This window comes from Macaca fascicularis, chromosome 4 (assembly GCF_037993035.2).
Source record: "Macaca fascicularis isolate 582-1 chromosome 4, T2T-MFA8v1.1".
In the NCBI taxonomy this organism is placed as follows: Eukaryota; Metazoa; Chordata; class Mammalia; order Primates; family Cercopithecidae; genus Macaca; species Macaca fascicularis.
Window position 1 is genome coordinate 16,251,107 of NC_088378.1, and position 19,000 is coordinate 16,270,106.

At 40.3% G+C, this 19,000-nt stretch overlaps 1 protein-coding gene and 1 non-coding gene across 6 annotated transcripts in view; both read right to left on the bottom strand.

Moving 5' to 3' along the window:
- The window catches only part of LAMA4 (laminin subunit alpha 4), a 149,172-nt gene that overhangs the window by 90,594 nt on the left and 39,578 nt on the right, over positions 1 to 19,000 (bottom strand). For all 5 annotated transcript variants that reach the window (XR_012433362.1, XM_065543230.1, XM_005551624.4 and 2 more), the window contains 2 exons: positions 11,039 to 11,163; positions 5,730 to 5,810 (listed from right to left, as the gene is read on the bottom strand). Coding sequence is in view for 3 of the 5 variants with exons in the window: in XM_065543230.1 (XP_065399302.1) it covers positions 5,730 to 5,810; positions 11,039 to 11,163 (206 nt within the window). In the remaining 2 variants the exon portion in view is untranslated. The remainder of the gene's footprint in view (positions 1 to 5,729; positions 5,811 to 11,038; positions 11,164 to 19,000) is intronic.
- On the bottom strand, positions 634 to 740 carry LOC123573147 (U6 spliceosomal RNA). Its single transcript, XR_006697896.2, has one exon. It is a non-coding gene; the product is annotated as a U6 spliceosomal RNA (small nuclear RNA).

Below are 19,000 nucleotides of genomic sequence, written 5' to 3' on the forward strand. Positions count from 1 at the left end.
CATATGACTGAAAATGGTATTGAACGTTGAGGGTCCTGGGTTTTAGTTTTGGATTTATTGCTAACCCAATTGTGTGATGTTAGATTAAGTCATTTCTGGCTCAGAGTCTCAGGTTCCTCATTTTACTTTTCAAATGAACTAAGTATACACACACACACACACTACACACACTACTATATATTATATATCTGGGGGCAGGTGAAGCTGGTGAGTCCTGAACAAGGATTTTTTTCCCTTTTATTTTTTAGTTGACATGTAATGATACACATTTATGGGATACAGAGTGATATTCCCATACATGTATACAATGTATAATGATCAAATCAAGGGAATTAATATCTCATCACCTAGAACATTTATCATTTCTGTGTATTGTGAACATTCAGAATCCTCTTTTCTAGTTTTTGGAAAACAGAAACTAAATGATTAACTATATTCACCCTAGAATGCTGTAGAAAGCTACAACTTATTTCTAGCTGTAAGTTTGTGTCTGTTAACCAGCATTTCCCTAGCCTTCCCCCCATCACTTACCACCTGCCACCTTTCTCAGCCTCTAATAATCAGAATTATTCTCTCTACTTCTATGAGCTAATTTTTTTTAGCTCCCTCATATGTGGGAGAACATGTGGGATAAAAAATGTGGGCTGCTTCACGATTCTGCACGTCATCCTTGCACAGAGGCCATGCTAATCTTCTCTGGGTTATTCCAATTTTAGTATATATGCTGCCCAAGGGAGCACCTCATCTTCAAAATGTTCTTAGTTGTTCCTACTGGGATGAGAATGAGAATTGCAAAACTCTACAAGGCTTGTGCATTTTACAATTATTTGTATCAGAAGACAACTTCCATGTGCAATCTCTATTCAGCCAGACTCAGTCAACTCTGGGTCACCCTTTCCATTTTCCTGAAATGGGGTGGGAGGTTGGGGGTAAAACAGGGCAAGGAATGACTGACTCTTGTCACTACATAGTACCTTTTTTAAAGGAACATGAAAAGTGCTGTTGTTATTTCTTATTGAGAAAAAATCATTTTTACTTAAATAAAAACAACTGAGGCCTTCAACATGCCAGATACTGTGCTGGGGGAGGAATAGACAGAGGAGGGATATGATACTGCATCTGTCAAGCAGCTCATGGTTTCACAGACAGATAAAGAAGCCATTGTGTGATTTTGAGCAAGTGACTTAAATTATGTCGCATTTCTTCCTCTGTAAATAAGGATGAAAATGGTATCCCAGAGGATTTTGGGGGCTTTTGGGGCTTAAATCATTGTCTGTAAAGTTTTTACAACAGTGTCTGACACATCCCCCAGTAAGTACCTAATAAATGTTATTATTTTTATCATCATGATCATGGTTTAAATACAATACAATGTGGAAAGCTTGCCAGCTGATCTGGTGGATTTGGGGAGTAGCATGTCCAACATGGGGGGTTTAAAGTGTGAGGTGGGAGAAGGTCTTTAAGGAGGAAAAACAGGTAGGGCCCAGAGCAGGCCAACACTCATGGACCTAATTGTTAAGGCAGGTGGGTGTGCTTGAGCTGTTTTTTACCCAGTAGTGTAAGAGGCAGAGTAAGTAAAACATGCTTTATGTTTTAGACCAATGTTTTGCAAATTTGCACATAACATGGATTCTTTTAAAAGGAAAAACATTTTCATATAATACCCCTTCCAGTGTTAGCTTGAATTATCTTTAAATATTTCAAACATGAAGCTAGGTAGAAACTCCTTGTGTCTATGGTTTTTACATGTCTTGAAAACCAAAATAAATTTTCAAATGCAACATAAATAAAACTATGAAACTAATCAGTTTCAGATTCACATTAATTCAATACAATAATTGATGTTGTCTTGTAACCAAATGTCCACTTGCAAAATGATGTGGTAGAGACTGCCTGCGTTCAGCACGCAAATCCAGCCATGTGCCATGTGACAACTTATGTGTCTCACCAATTTTCATTTTGGAATCTTTAGTTTTACGGTTTGCCTTGATGTCATGCCACTTGACTTCCAATTGTCTGCAATGTGTCATTGACACACTGTCACCTCTATTATTTTCTCCCAGCACTGAGGGAGATCTTCTCTTATAACATGACACAGCAGAAAGTCCAGAACGTGTTTCAATGAAAGTTTTCCTTAAAGTTATTGTTAAAATTAAACATAAAATTGGGAAAATATTCACCGAATACTCACAAACCTTCATTTCCGAGGACAACCAACATTCTTAAGTCACGGTTTGAGAAATACGTCCCTAGTATGAGAGTGTGGTATTGAAGGTCAAGGTAGAGCAGTAGTTCACAAAGCAGTAAGAGTCCTGGTGCATGAGAATCCAATGGGAAGTCAAAATACAGGTCCTGGGCCTGCGCCCTGGATATTCTTTTTTCAGTGGGTGGTGAAGGGCAGTTGGGGAGGGCTCAGGAATCCAAAGTTTTCCCGGAGACAGACTCAATGATCTCTAAAGTGCAAAAAGAACTAGTATGTTCTTGGTTTGGACTAATTATTACCTGTGTTTAAAACAGATATCCATACAAATCAGCTGCATATTTAGAAAAGCTCTTTTGGAGAGGTTCAAATTCACAAATACATTGAAAACACAGATTAGGCAAAGGTTAACTCAGGCAACTTAAGAGCTTGGCTGTTCAAGCAGAAATCCTCCTCTTATTCCCAGGGTCAAACACAAATAAAAAGCAGCAAAGGCCACCACCATTTGGAAGATGAAGCCTTTCTGGCTCAGTGTCCTCATCTGCAAGATGACAAAATACAACCTTTTCTAAGGTGGCTGTGAAGATGACAGATGAAGAATGTAATGCAATAAGGACATAAGTGACCATTAATCAGTGGCACTATTTAGCTCAGAACCATAATTTCTAGCTAAGAAACTGGGACTCAGGGAAATGAGCCAACGTGTCCCACGAACACATTCGGCAGTGGCAGAAGTTGGACAATGACCACCATGACTCATACTGTCACCTGCTAATTCTTACTGAGCATTTATTCAGTGCCAGGTCCCATATTAAAAACTTTACGTTATTATCTCATAACAGTTTTACGAGATGGGTAACTTTATTTTCTCCGTTCCGTACAAGTGGAAATTGGCACTTGGAGAGGTCAAAGAACTTGCCCGGGTAGGTCACAAAGTGGTGGAACTGAGACTCACACTAGCCAGGCTGATGCACAAATCTCTTCTTTTCAATACTCTACTTTCACTTCCCAGACTATTGCTCTTGTCTGGAGCCTACCACTCCAGTCGCAGATCTGACCCAGTCTTACTGGGTAATGGCAGAGCTCATGAGCCTCCTATGTGGGCTGAGGCATTTATTATCTGTAATTTCTTGTCAGAGGTGGGCATGCTGTCCTGTTGAGGGTTTGGGATGACAGAACCCTTCTCTGCACCCCTGTGTGATTTTACAGGACTGTGCCCTTAGGGTCCAGGCGATTTCACTTCTGGGAGCTTTGCATCTGGTCAGCAGGGCTCTATCTAAGGCCATTAACTCTCCCCATGGGGGCCATCGAACACCCATTAGCAATACTGCTTAGTCATTATCAAACTAAACTGAATTTAACCTCAGATACTGAGGAGAAAAAGCTCCATCCTGGCTGATTAACAACTGCCGCAGACCTCCTGTGAGCCAGAAAATAAGTAGATCAGGTGCCTCCTATTCCTGTGTCCCCAAGTAAGGAAATATAGGATAAGTGTGTCACAAATATTAATCAACCCAATGTAATTGATCATCTCTGTCAGTCCCTCCTAAGAGATGAAATTTATGTGGGCCCTAAGCTCACTTTCCCTCTTATGGCAATAAATAAATACATTTTAAAAAGTCCACAACCCTTTAGTGAAATAATTATCCACAGTTTGCACATTTAATAATCATAATAATAATACCTTCCAAGTGCAAAGATTTTTCTCTGTATCACAGATACTGTGGCCTTTTTTTTTTTTTTTTTGAGTTTCAGACCCACTTTTTGAGAGATAGAGGGTGTTTTCTTTGGAAGTGAGATTGCTTATAATTTAAAGTTTACATTTTGAGCCCCAGGTTGAGTTTGTGAGCCTGTCTGTGCTGTTGAGGGCCTGCAAATGAGGGACTGGGTGCTTGACTAGTTCTGCTTGCCTCTTCCTTCCCTGTCTCTAGGGCACTACACATCATTTAGCTGCCTAAACACAATGGTGAGGCCAATGCTGATGGCATTTCTGTTAAAAACAAGAAAACCTGTCTGAGAGACTCTTTTAGCAAAAGTAATTTTATCTTACAACACTGTGAGCAGCTGGCAGGTGGAGGGAATGGGAAATATCTTACCAGGAGTCATTCAGTGGAAAGCCTCTCGAGCTCTGCGGAGAAGGCCTTTCTTACATGAACAAAGCCCAGAGCAGTTTAGAAAACAGTGTCATGTGCTTTTCAAAAGAAGACATTTATGCGGCCAACAAACATATGAAAAAAACCTCATCATCACTGGTCATTAGAGAAATGCAAATCAAAACCACAATGAGATACCATCTCACGCCAGTTAGAATGGCGATCATTAAAAAGTCAGGTAACAACAGGTGCTGGAGAGGATGTGGAGAAATAGGAACGCTTTTGCACTGTTGGTGGAAGTGTAAATTAGTTCAACCATTGGGAAGACAGTGTGGCCATTCCTCAACGATCTAGAACTGGAATTACCATTTGACCCAGCAATCCCATTACTGGGCATATACCCAAAGGATTATAAATCATTCTACTATAAAGACACATGCACACACATGTTTATTGCAGCACTATTCACAATAGCAAAGACTTGGAACCAACCCAAATGCCCATCAATGATAGACTGGATAAAGAACATGTGGCACATATACACCATGGAATATTATGCAGTCATAAAAAAGGATGAGTTTGTGTCCTGCAGGGACATGGATGAAGCTGGAAACCATCATTCTCAACAAACTAACACAGGAACGGAAAACCAAACACCACATGTTCTTCGGAAGGGAACATCACACACCAGGGCCTGTCAGGGGTTAGGGGGCAAGGGGAGGGATAGCATTAGGAGAAATACCTAATGTGGATGACAGGTTGATGGGTGCAGCAAAACACCATAGAACATGTATACCTATGTAACAAACCGGCACGTTCTGCACATGTATCACAGAACTTAAAATATAATCAAAAAAAAAAAAAAAAAAAAAAAAAGAAAAAAGAAAAGAATGTCATATGTAAATACCAGCCAGGGATCCAGAAAACCCAAACTCCTGTGGAATTTGTTTACTTTTTAGTATGGTATAAAGCTGGTATAAAGAATGGGCAAAATAATAGCTTTGTGGGTTTTTTTTTCTAATTTATTGCTCTATTGACAAAAGGTAATTCACATTTTATTTACTGAGGAAACCTCACTCTTTTTTGAGGAACACTCATTTTAGTAGTATTCCTCAATGATGGAGAGAGAAAAGAGTACTACCAAAATCATCTAGAGAGTCTTTTCAAAACACATGTCCTCAATTTCCTTTTTCCCTGTGTGCTTATGCTGAGATGTGGCCCTGGCCTGAAGCTCTAGGAAGCATATTGTTATTTGCTGTATCTGGGGGATGGGATTTGGGAGAAGCTTCCCTAAGGGGTTTTGAAATGCGTCCCTCAACCACACTTAAGCATCTCCTTCAGGACCAGCCAAATGGGAGTATGGCAGAGCTGTTGAGTGTGAGAAACAGAAAGCTTCCTTTGACCTACACGGAAAATAGAGAATTTTATTGGCTTACCTTTCACAGTTAGGTCCAGCATAATTTTCTTTACAAATGCACCGAACAGCTCCATTTTTCCTATAGCAGGATTCTGCAAAACTAAAATTGGAAGCAAATATTAGATGTCAATTCCATACAACACCGAAGAGACTGTCTTAACTGTTTATCGGATTACCTCTATGATGGTCCCATTTAAGTTCTAATGGGTGTAATCATTTTCTTTATGTAAACTTGCATGCATTTACCTTGCGGGAAAGGTTAGGCCAGCAGGCCCCAAAAGAAAATGTCACTCGTTGGTGGGGCCGTTTCCCAGGTCCTATATGTATATTTCAAGCACAAGTCCAAAACATGTATTCCAAAGCTGGAAATAATCAAATTCTACCTGCAATTTTGGATTTATAGGAGAATCCCCTTTTATTTCCATCACTGTCTGTGTAGTCATTTAAAAGTTTCCCCTTTTTTTCTGCACTAGAACTTGTCCAGTTTTAAAGGGAAGGAACCAGTTCTAAACTACATAATCTCCACAGAATTTTAATTTCTTTCATGTGTACTTTAGACATTGGCAATGAGGGTGCTGAGACTGGCTGAGCTGATGAAAGTCCCAGTCAAGTACTGTAGCAAAACATAGGACCCACCATAAAAGGATTTTATCCCATGGAACCCTCTCTCTTCCTTCTTCTTCCTTTTTTTTTTAAAGGTAATAAAAATTAGGACACAGGACAAAAAAGTAACAAAAATATTGGTTTAGTGGAATAAATAAGTCTCCTCATTATTAAGGCAAGGGAAATGGGGTTATGGTCTCCACGTGTTTGGAAAATTCTTCATAGACACATGAATTGTGTGGGGCATAGGGGTGTGTGTGTGTGTGTGTGTGTGTGTGTGTGTGTGTGTAAAATTTTAAGGACTTTTAAATTAGCTTTGGCTTTGGTACTGTACAACCAATAAAGTGTGACCCGTTGCTCTCTTGTTCCTTTATGTATCAGCATTTCTTACCCTAATGGTGTTTGGAGGAAAGCAAACAGATGTGTTTATTTATTTGAAGACACTTCTAAAATCAGTCAGAAAACAGTATGTGCTTCTCAGTGAAAGGCAACACCCACAATTTATTTTCTCTAACAGTTTGATAAAAACATTCCAACAAAATTACATTTCTTTCCCCTTTTACCCTTTATTGTGCTTGTTCTGATTTCTTAGCCTACTTAAAGAACCACAGTCAGTTAAGAGTCCAGAGCAGGAACCCCCACTTCCATCTTTCTTTGAAGGTGTTCCACCCAGCAGCCCGCCCACGCTTGAAGGATGCAACATCTGCTAGGGGCATCTGGAGTCATCCGCCTGTAGCTGATGTCCTGCTGTTTCAAACAGATGACATTTTCCTTAATTGGAGCAATTTCCATAGCTACTGGTAGAGATGGAGGACGTCTGGCCAACCCCCAGATAAATACACGGACATTATGCAAATCGTCCCTGGGAACAAAGGCATGACCACTGGTCTCTGTGGTGAAGGCAGACTCAGCGGCAGGCAGGGCCAGCCCTCAAGGGTTCATTTTTGTTTCTCATCAGCATTGATTGTTTATGTTTTGTCTGGTTTTGGCTAGGGGAGGGAAAACACTGCGTCTCTCTCAGCCACTGTAACCACTGTGGTGCCCATTTCCAGTGGAAGGGTGTCTTTTGCTCTTAGAAAATCCTTAGGAACTTAGAGAAAAATAGACTCAGCCCTTTGTTTGTTTGCTTAACCCCCTCAAGCATTATTTCCTTGCTTTCTTGTAACTGGAAATCCAAGTCCTGCGTCTGTGGGCTCAGCTTCATGAATGTTTCAAAGTGTAATTCAGAGTCTAAACTAGACACCTTTCTGAAAAGTCCGGGAATTTCCATTTCTATAGAAAGTAGCAATATGAATTCCTTAAAAAGCTGAAAGAGGCAATGGGCATTTGATTTTTGATAAGATATTTAATTAGTATTTGAGATTAGCTAACTAAGTTAATAATAAGGCCAGATTAAAGGTTAGAACTTTTTAGAACCCAAGAAAATTTGTTCTGTTCCATGATCACAGACTAACCCCTCCTCTCCTTTTTTGCAGCCAGATTCCCCTGCAAGGGATTCAAGAAGTAGAGCTGTTGTCACTACAGAGAAAAATCTGTAAAATCCCTTGGTCTCTCACACCCTTACTAATTCCTCCCTACACCGACATAATATTTACTTATAGGTGACATACTTTTGATTTCATTTTCATTTTCAGTAGGTTTTTCAGCCTTGAATCTGTACTATTAGAGACTTGAGTTTTCATATTTGTGAATATGTACCCAACTTTAGAGCACATTCTCTAAGTCCCTTCAGTGCTTCTTTGAACCCTGGATCCACTTACACAGAGAAAAATCATGGGCAGACATGGTGCCTTGACGCCTTTGGAAACGGTTTCCTCTTTCAGGAAAGGAGACTCACTTCACAGTTGGCAACTTTTGACTTCATTTCTTAAAGAGTTAACAGCATTCAGAAATGCTTCTTGCTCAGCGAACATACTGGATAATGTGATTCAAAAGGTAAAGGGTCATTTGCTGTAGGAGTTTCAAAACACTGCTGTATTTTGACCTATCTCAATAAAGATGAGATTTTTTGACTGTTTTATTCACTGCTGTGTCACCAGCGACTAGTGCATGACTGGCACATAAAAAGTACTGAATACCAGTTTTTATACTAGTGTATAATAAGTGCTCAATAAATATATGATTGCATGTAGACAAGGCTTCTCAGTCCATAGGGAATGATGTTCTAAAGGTCTCATATCCTAAGACCAGGTAATTTAGATAAGAAAGTCTTGTCATGCAAATAGGGTGAAAAGTGCAAAAGTGGAACAACATAATTAGAAAGAACCATCTGAGATTGCCTGCCTAATTCATCTGCTACTGTCTGAACAAAATACACCATGGCAAGAGAACTGTGCTAAATATCTCACCAGATGTGATTAATACTAATGCTTGAGAGCCGAATATTAATGAACAATGAAAAACTATACCAAGACGGAGTGAAGGGAGCTCATAAATCAGGACATACTTGAGTGAAAATAACAGAACAGTTAATGTTTGCATTTTCTACCCTCACTGTGAGTACCATCCATTTTGCACACGTTATTAATACTATGAGACATGAAAAATTACAGAGCAAGGTCTGAGGCGGTTTAATAGTTTCTAAAGAAGGATGGGGCTGAAAAACGTCTGACTGCTCTGACTGTTAGACTTGTCGTAGTATTTGAATACATCACAAGCTATTAGGTAAAATGTTAGTTGATACTGGTGTTCAGGTAAGGAAAAAACTTCGGGGGAATCGGATTGCCATCTCTCTTTTTCTTTTCTGTTTATCAGTAAGTGTGTGAATATGAGTGAGTGTGTGTGTGTAGTAAGCATTCAGATTTTTAAAAGTCATTTGATGCGTATCATTTAATCTTTAAAACAGCTATCAATTACATAAATATTACATCCAAACACTTAGAACAGTGCTAGGCATTGAGTAAGAAAAATCTAAGTGTCAGTAAAAATACAGCGGTATGTGTTCAAGAAAGGCAACATCTACCTCATACCTTTCCACGTTCAGGGCACCAACCCAAATGCTCCTCACATATCCTCGTCCAGTCCTCACAACTCTATGATGCAGATCCGTACTTTCTAGTTTGACTTACTGTACTAAGAGAAAATCTGAGATATGGGGCTGGTAAATGAACCAAGGAATGGAGCCAAGATCTGAACCCAGGCTTCTTGACTTCAAATCCCATGGAAAGGGAGATCTAGGGAGAAAGTAACTTGCCTGAGATCACACAGGTATTATGTGTCAAAATATGAATATGAACCTAGATTGGCTACTCTTTCCACTTGTGGCATAATAAAAAAAAAACAACACAGTATTTAGCCTTTGTCTCTGGTTCCTGGCACAGAACTCCTGTAATTCTTGGAATTTCCTGAGGGAAAAGACTGTCTTTTGTTATTCATAACAGCCACCTTTTAACCATATCTGAGTTTATGCTAATGAGGTGACTCACAGTGGATCCCTAGATATCTTCAGAATGGGAGCCCACGACCAGAGGAACCACCAAGGAACCAAACATAAACATGTAATTAGACGTTGGGAATTTCAACCCTCCCCACCCCCAACCTCTAGGGAGGAGAGAGAGGCTGGAGATTGAGTTCAGTTTCCAATGGCCAATGATTTGACCAATCATACCTAGGACATGAAACTTTGATTAAAAACTCCTGAGCAACAAGGCTTGGGGGGCTTCTGGATGGTGACACATGGAGGTGCTGAGAGTGCAGTGCTCCAGCAGAGAACATGGAGTCTCTGCACGCTCTCCTTCTTCGCTCCCACCTCTCCATATCCTGCTCTATGCATCACTTTCATGTAGCTCTTTTGGAGTTGTAACCTTCATAGCACTTTTCTAAACTCTGTGAGTCATCTTAATGAATTGTCAAACCTGGGGAGAGGTTGAGGGATCCTTCCCAAATTTGCGGTCTTCTGGGAAGAAGTGTGAACTAGCGTGGGGACCCCATTTTTGGCTGACATTTGTAATGGGGGCAATCTTGTGGAACTGATTTCTTAACCTATGGGATCTGTGCTGACTGTGGAAACTTAGTGTCAGAACCGAATTGGTTGTAGGACACCCAGTTTGTGTCAGAGAATTGGTTATTTGGAAAACCATGTATCACTATACCTGTTAAATTCCATACTCTGTCATTTTAAAGAGAGTAAAATGGCCAGTGATGACTTCATTACTGGATTTATGGAAACATTCCATTATTTCCATTAAAATGTATGTCTCTTTCCTTTAACTTCTCACTCAGGTCAAAATATAGCCAGAAAGTGTTCCTGTAAATCTTCTGTGAGCTGATTGGCCTAAAGCATGCATTCTGTTGATCTGTGTTCTAATTCTGAGTGAAAAGCCATATGCAGGGAAATGTTTCCTTTATGAAAATCATAAGAGGCAATAGTACTGAAAATATGATATTATGATGAGTCTGTTGGTATTACCAGTTGTGATTGCTCTAGGTCAAGGGATAGTCAAGAAAAGATGAGACTATCCTTGCTTATAAAACTTAAGAGACTTTATTGACCTTATGAGGTACCCCAATATTTTGGGAACAGAGCTATCATCTATATTGTAAGTGCTTAAGTTTTCCAGGTGGTGTATTTAGATGAGAAACCTTTTCTCTATCTTTTCCAGTCTCATCTCAATATGAGGTTTTGCCTATGGAGAAGCTTCAGAACTCTGGATAAGGCAAAACAAAACAAAATAAAAAAATACATAGACTGATCATTAGAAGAGACCATCCTCCTTTAGGACTTACTTGGCCAAATGGGGCAGGGGACAGGGGCACAGCTGGCAGAATCGGGGTGCTCCCCTGATGGAATCTCCGATATAACCATCCAGACATTTTTCACAGTGCTCTCCTGTTGTGTTCCGCTGGCAATGCTATGAGACAAAAGACAAGAAGATTGATGAGGATGCAAAAGAAATTTTAGAGACAGCAAACCTAAGCATCATGCAATATTTTTTCAAGCAAAAGGGACGTCAGGTCAGATAGCACAGACAGTGTGTGGCAGTACTAATTAGTACGAGGAGTCACTCAGGCCCCTGTCAATGCCAGAAAGTGTGGGTAAGTGGTGAATGAATTTTTCCTGGTCTTTTGTGTGTGTGCTAGCAGCCTAGGGACTCTGGAGTTTGTGTGCAGAGGAGATTATTCATCAGTTACTCATTTCAATTCAGAGTGATAATCAGAATGATCAAATCCTGGATGTTCCAGAAATATCAGCTTATTGACTTTGAATGAATATGAAATGAGAAACCAACCAACCAACCAACCAACCAACCAACCAACCCAAAAACATCCTTCTGGTATTTACCCATGACAACGGGAACAATAAGGATTTATGGTCTTGGAAGGATAAAATGTGTCAGATTGTAGTATAAATGGAGTAGAAGGTACATAAAGAGCATTCTGCTCATGGGTTGGTATCTTGGATAGTGACATATAAGAAACAGTAAGGAGGTTTTTTTTGTTGTTTTTGTTTTGCACTATTTTTCCACTTGTAGTAAGGATTATAGGAGTAAAAGCACAAAGCAGGCTGACCCTTCTGTCTGGAATGCCATTCATCATTCAAGATCACACTAGGCTGCAAAATCTCTTGAAAGTAAATCCTAATTCTCCCTTTCAGAATCCTTCCTTCTTTTCCACCACCCACATTGTAGTGCTATTATCTATTCTCAGCCTCATCACCCCTCTCCAACTCTGTGTCTTTTAGCACCGTATTGCCATTAACTCGAATGAAGTAGGCACTCAGTAACTGTCAAACTGATGGATTAATTTCTACAAGGGGCAGTGAGTTAACACACAAACAGCTTTCTTCTATGGGATTGTACTAGATGGTTCAAGGCAAAGCTATTAGCTCTACATTTTCATCTTTACCTTCATCAGAGTGTATAAAGGTTGAATTGGGGTTGCAGTGGAAAATTATACTGTTAGAATTAGAATGCCATTGAAGAAGCACCCTCCTATTTGAGCAGTTGCCTTAGTCACACAGATGCATACGAGCTTCAACAGAACAACTTTTTAAAAACAGTGGAGGAACCTTGGGAAAGCAAGATGGAATAGCAGTAGGCTGAACTCTGAGTTCCTTATTTTGGCCTTTATGCTTTATTTGAGGTTCAGAATAAAAGAATAGCAAGGCTCTGCTCTAAACATTTTATATGGATTAACTGACTTAATTCTCACAACAATCCTGAAATAGGCTCCTATTTCCCCCGCCATCCCACCCTCCGCCATTTTACATATGAAGAGATGGAGGCCCAGAGAGATTAAGTAAATTGCCCAAGGTCAGATGTAGGTGTCCAAAGCGAGATTTGAATTCAGGAAATCTGGCTCCAGAAGTGAAATTGTTAGTTTCCATATTATACTGCTTCTCCAGTATTGCTGAAGAAAAGACTTAAACAGTTGTAAAATGAATGCATTAGAAAGCATCGGTGTTACTAACACTTTGAGCTTCAAGTGAAATATAATATCAATACATTAGTCAAAGGGGAAGAATCTTAATAAGGGCAACTAGCTATCCCGGTTGAATGTTCTTCACGCATTTGATCAGCCATCAGGTATGAGCAATCTTTAGACCCTGATTAAAATTATGTCTGCAGAATAGAATTTAGGGGCTAGTTCAGACTGCTTAAGAGATCAATGAGAAACACTGAAAAATAAAGTGTGATATGCAGACAACAGGATGGTAACATATTTCCCTCACAGTTCATAATACTGTGTCTTGTGCTAAGTCAGCCTTCAGAAATATTTATTGGGGAAAAATGAAGGAAAAGGGAAAAAGGTGAATTAACGAATTTGTGTCTGGAGCAAATGAAGGAAATTAATACACACCCAAAGCTAATACAAAATTGTGGCAATCTCTCATCCCAGGAAAAACCAATGAGCCTTACCCAACTACCATGAACCTAAGCCATACACGATCTGGCAGGACTGCTTGTAGGCTGGGGTTAAATTTGTCTGAGTTCTTGTTGGACAGATGAAGCCCCGCTGTCCAGAAGAAAACAGGCCCATTGTAAGATGTTAGGCCATTCTTTGTGCCCAAAGTGACTATTATGCTGCAAAAATGAGCTAATTCCCAATTCTGTCCCCTTATGGCTTGAGAGATGCTTTAGATTCCTTGTCAGGGCTTTAATTCTGCCATGGCAGCCATGGGAAGCAATGACCCTCAAGAGCAAAGCCACCAAATTTCTCTTGCCCTCTAAATGCTCAGCATGCAAGTATGAACTTTCCTTATCTGCCTTCTTTCAAAAGGTTTATTATGAAATTCCCTAAAAGGCTTCGATGCACATTCTGGGAGATTGGCAGACAGAGTGCTGGAGGCAGGGAGAAAAGGACCCTAGCTCTTCCACTTTCTAGCTGGTCAGCTTTGAACAAGTCTCCTGATCTTCTTGGGTTTCTGTTCCCTTATCTGCACAGTGACGATTTAGACTAGATGACCTTTCAAGTTTCTTCCAGTTCTGATAATTTTTTACTTTGAGATTGCAAACTGTCTTCTGTTTTACCTTCAGTGCTCTGGCATTTAACAAACAGAAAACAAAAATGACAACAATAAAAAAGTATGTTGTTGTGAGGTGATATGGTTTGGCTCTGGGTCCCCACTCAAATCTCATGTTGAACTGTAATCTCCAATGTTGGAGGTGGGGCCTGGTGTGAGGTGATTGGATCATCGGGGTGATTTCTAATGGTTTAGCACGATTCCCCTAGTGCTGCCTTGTGATAGAGTTCTCATGAGATCTGGTTGTTTGAAAGTGTGTAGCACCTCCCCCTTTGTGCACTCTCTCTCTCTTTCCCCTGCCCCCGTCGCAGGCCATGTGAAGATGTGCCTGCTTCCCCTCTGTCTTCCATCATGGATTGTAAGTTTCCTGAGACCTCCTCAGAAGCAGAAGCCTGTACAGCCCACAGAAAAGTGAGCCAATTAATCCTCTCTTCTTTATAAATTACCCAGTCTCAGGTATGTCTTTTTTTTTTTAATCCAAAGAGTAAAGCGAAAGCAAGTTTATTAGCAAAGTATAGAAATAAAGAATGGCTACTCCATAGGCACAGCAGTTAGGTATGACTTTATAGCAGTGTGAGCATGGATTAATACAGGAGGAAAAGTTTCTTTTTTAATAAACTGACTCCACTTAAAAATGAAATTAGCATTCTGAACTTTTAACCAGTGGTTAAGAAAGCTGTATCTAGATAATCGATTGCAGGTAAGTGTTTGGAATGCCATTTGGACACCAATTGTGCCTCCCCAACATGAGAAATTATGTCTCTCATCTACTTGGTCACAGGACCAGAATAATGTAGGAAGAAGGTTCAAAAGAATCCGGTTTGCCTTCTTGTGTTTGTCAGCATGCTTTATGCAAGACTAGATCCATGGATCTCAAAGTATGCCCAGGGAGGTCAAAACTGTTTCTAAATAATACTAAGATTTTTCTTATATTTTGCATTCTCATTTTCTCATATGTGTAAGGTGAAATTGTGTAGAGGTTACACAACACAAGATATCACACAGGCTGATGCAGAAGCAGATGGCAGAATCCATCTTCTTCTATTAAGCCAGACATTAAACATATTTTCAACTTGTAAAATATGTTTATGTTTGATAAAAAACATATTGTCTTAACATGCAATTGGTATATTATTGCTATTTTAAAATGAATGTATAAGGATTACAAATTTTTTCAGTTTAAATTTCAAATGTAGTAAATATTGGTAGATATAGTCCACATAAAAAAAAGCTCTCTGGTATCTTTAATAATCCTTAACAGTGTAAAGGTTTATGATATTATAAGGTTTGTGAACTGCTCTCTATGTAGATCAATACTTACCCAACTTCAATGTGCACGTGAATCTGCTGGAGATCTGGTGAAAATGCAGATTGTGAGTCAGGATGTTTGCATCCTGAGGGTCTGCATTTCTAACAAGTTCCCAAATATCATCAATGCAGCTGGTCTGGATTGCACTCTGATAAGCAAAGGTCTAAATAAAAATACCTAATATTGGCAGCACTGTTTGCTAGTTACATACAGGGTTGGGCCTGAGCCTGAGTTTCTAGCATAAGACAGTACATCTTACTGCCATAAAGAAGTGACCCAAGTATCTCATAAATTACGAAATTAAAGATTTTTGCAGTTAGGGTAGCTTGTTATTTTAGTAACCTATTCATTCATTTAACAAACCTTAATTAAGCGGAGATAATAGACAATGGGCTGTATCTGTTATTAAAATGAAGAAGACCTGGTTCCTGCCTTTGAGTAACTCACAGACTTGTGAAGGAAACAGAGAGGTCAACAAAGAATAATACAGTGTGTGAAGGGCTATGTCTGAGGTATGCAGAAAGTACACACCTGCTATGGGACAAAGATGAGGGAAAGACAGCTTTTAGCTCTTCCTGAGAAAGTTGGAGAAGGCTTAATGGAGGTGGTGACATTTGAACTAAGCCTTGAAGTTATCCTTCAAGAAATCTCAGCTACTCAGGAGGCTGAGGCAGGAGAATGGCGGGAACCCGGGAGGCGGAGCTTGCAGTGAGCCGAGATCGCGCCACTGCAGTCCAGCCTGGGCAACAGCGTGAGACTCCGTCTCAAAAAAAAAAAAAAAAAAAAAAAGAAATCTCAGGTAGAAAACGGGGAAACAAGTTCAGGCACAAGAGAGTGAAAGAACAAAGTATGTTTAGGTGGCAGTGTGCTCAGTGTGGCTGGAGGAGAAACTCCAGGAGGATTTTGGCAAGAGGGATGCCTTGATTGGGTTATGTTTTTGAAAGACGTCTCCATTGCTGTGTGGGAGGGAGAGTAGAGGAAGGAGAGCCTGGAGCAGGAGACAGACAATGAGTGGTTGAGAAGCCGTATCGGCGGTCAGGGAAGTTGTGGCTGTGAATCAAGGCAGTGGGAAGGGATAGATGAGAGCAGGCTCTCTCCTAGTTTGAATTGGTAGGATATGATGTGAAATTGATAGCTGGGGAGAAAAAAAGGAGATCAGTGGAGCGCTTGGAGTGTCTAAGCATGGGGGACCAGCAGAGTAATGCTGTTACCAACTCAGGTGGGACTATATGGGGAGGACCAAGTTCAGGTTGGGAGAGAAATGATGAACCATGTATAGACAACTCATTACCTGCATTCAGTTTCTGTCATATATATATATTTATTTATTTTAAATGGAGTCTTGCTCTGTTCCCCAGGCTACAATGCAGTGGTACGATCTTGGCTCACTGCAACCTCCACCTCCTGGGTTCAAGCAATTCTTGTGCTCAGCCTCCAAAGTAGCTGGGATTGCAGGAGCCCACCACCATGCCCAGTTAATTTTTGTATTTTTAGTAGAGACAGGGTTTCGCCATGTTGGCCAGGATGGTCTCGAACTCCTGACCTCAGGTGATCCTCCCGCCTCAGCCTCCCAAAGTGCTGGGATTATAGGCTTGAGCCACCATGCCCGGCCAGTTTCTGTCATATTCTTATGTTGTTGGGCACACAGCAACAGGGGACTCCATTGAGCTGTCCAAACTTAGAATTCCTTGGACATGAAACTTTCTGACTTTGTTTCAGAACTTCAGTTATCATGGAACCAAACTGATGACGCTTTCCAAAATTTCAGGTTTTTCCAGGTTTGCAACAGATGGAAAAATTGTCAAAGTTTTTATGAAAGGATTATGCACTTGATCTAGATACCAATTTTATAGTTGCAAGAAAAACAGGAACAAGAAGCCTCTACAATCAGTTTCTTCCTGTTCTTGGACACCTAATGAATATGCTGGTTTATTGATCACACATCCTTAGTCTTAACAGGGACTTATATGGTTGATTTCTGCCTTACACAGTAATAAAATAGAGTTCAAAAATCATGAAAATGCTAATGTCTGCAGAAACTAAGATGTAATATCTTTGCTTTCCTGAATAGGGTTTTAATTAAGCTCTGAGACTAATAAGAAACAATTAGCCTCCAATATACTGGATTACTTCCCTTCTCATTGTGCTTAGGGTAGGTTGGAAGTTCATTTGGATGAATTAAATTAATGGACAAATTAATTCTTAATCAAAAGGAAAATGAGGAGCCCTGTGCCTTTGGTGAACTTCAGGTCAGGTTTGTCCCATTCTAGTTCTGGCCATTGGGCTCCTGGCTCTTTCCTAATGACAAAAGACATTCTTTGACCCTCCTAATGACATCCTAATGACACTCTTTCTTTAGATGGTAACTAACCTTAGTTAGAGCTCCTTCTGGTTCTATGTACTTAAGCCTCTAGGGCTGGGATGAAATACGGATTACCTGTGGCCAGGCATTTCTGCCACCAGCCACCTATCTGCTTCCACTTGTTTCTTCCCCTCAATTCTTATCTTGTGCCTCCTTCTAGAACCTTCCTAGAGAGCCAGCCATATCCACTAGAGTTGCCTGCCTTTGGGGCCCCACCGAGCTGACTCAGCTGAGAATCCTGTCCAATGTGTTCCAGTTCTCATAAGATGCAGAGTGGCTCATTGGAAAGACACTCAAAACATAGTCGATTTCTAAGCTGTTTTATTTTCACTTAGCCACTATTCTGTATTTGAAAGATCAGTGTTCCACTAGTAAATAAAAACTCTTTGCTGGCTTGACATGTGTAAAATGGTAGCATAATTTTGTCTACTCTATATTTTGTGGCCGAATGGCTTAGTTCAGCTTTACCAAAAGCTTAGTTAAAATCAGTCTATAAATTTTAAGGTCAAATTGACCTTGGACATTGGAATTGAGGAAGAATTAGAAGTAATTGAGGCCGGGCGCGGTGGCTCAAGCCTGTAATCCCAGCACTTTGGGAGGCCGAGACGGGCGGATCACGAGGTCAGGAGATCGAGAGACGATCCCGGCTAACACGGTGAAACCCCGTCTCTACTAAAAAATACAAAAAAATAGCCGGGCGAGGTGGCGGGCGCCTGTAGTCCCAGCTACTCGGGAGGCTGAGGCAGGAGAATGGCGTGAACCCGGGAGGCGGAGCTTGCAGTGAGCTGAGATCCGGCCACTGCACTCCAGCCTGGGTGACAGAGCAAGACTCCGTCTCAAAAAAAAAAAAAAAAAAAAAAGAAGTAATTGAAGGTGGATAAGGCAGATCCAGAGGTCTTATAGGCCTTCAAAAGAAAAGCAAAATAAGACAAAATGAGATAAAAGAAGGCCTTTTATTTTTGGTTGCTTACAGGAAATGAGAGAAATGAGGTAAGTCAGGCAACCTGCAAGAACTGATTGAAACACTGGTGATGAGAGTGAGCTACAACAAGTGCTCATGTTGGAGCCCTGGCTTCTCTGGCTCCCTGAGAGCTGAGAATGAACAATAGGGCAGAAGCTGAAAAACCTGGGTCTTCTCCGTCAGTAAGCTGGGATAGGGGCACCAAAGGAAACAGAAAAAAATGAGTTTGATTCCAGTGTGACACCACGGACTTAACATGTTTGCAACTAAGTAAAAATAAAAAATTCTTCCAACATTCATGTGTAAGCATTTTCTGCTCCTTCACTTACATTTAATTAAATATAAATATATCTTTTTTCTTTTGTTTATTTATTGTACAAATGGGATCCCATTATATTGCCCAGGCTGGTCTTGAACTCCTAAACTCAAGTGATCCTCCTGCCTTGGCCTCCCAAAGTGCTGGGATTACAGGTGTGAGCCACCGTGCTTAGTCCCTATATCTGTTTTCTTTCTAAATTATATTTATAAAAATACATCTATATGTGTAGCTCTGGGGGATAGGAATGCGATTTTTACTTTGTACTTCAAGCCAT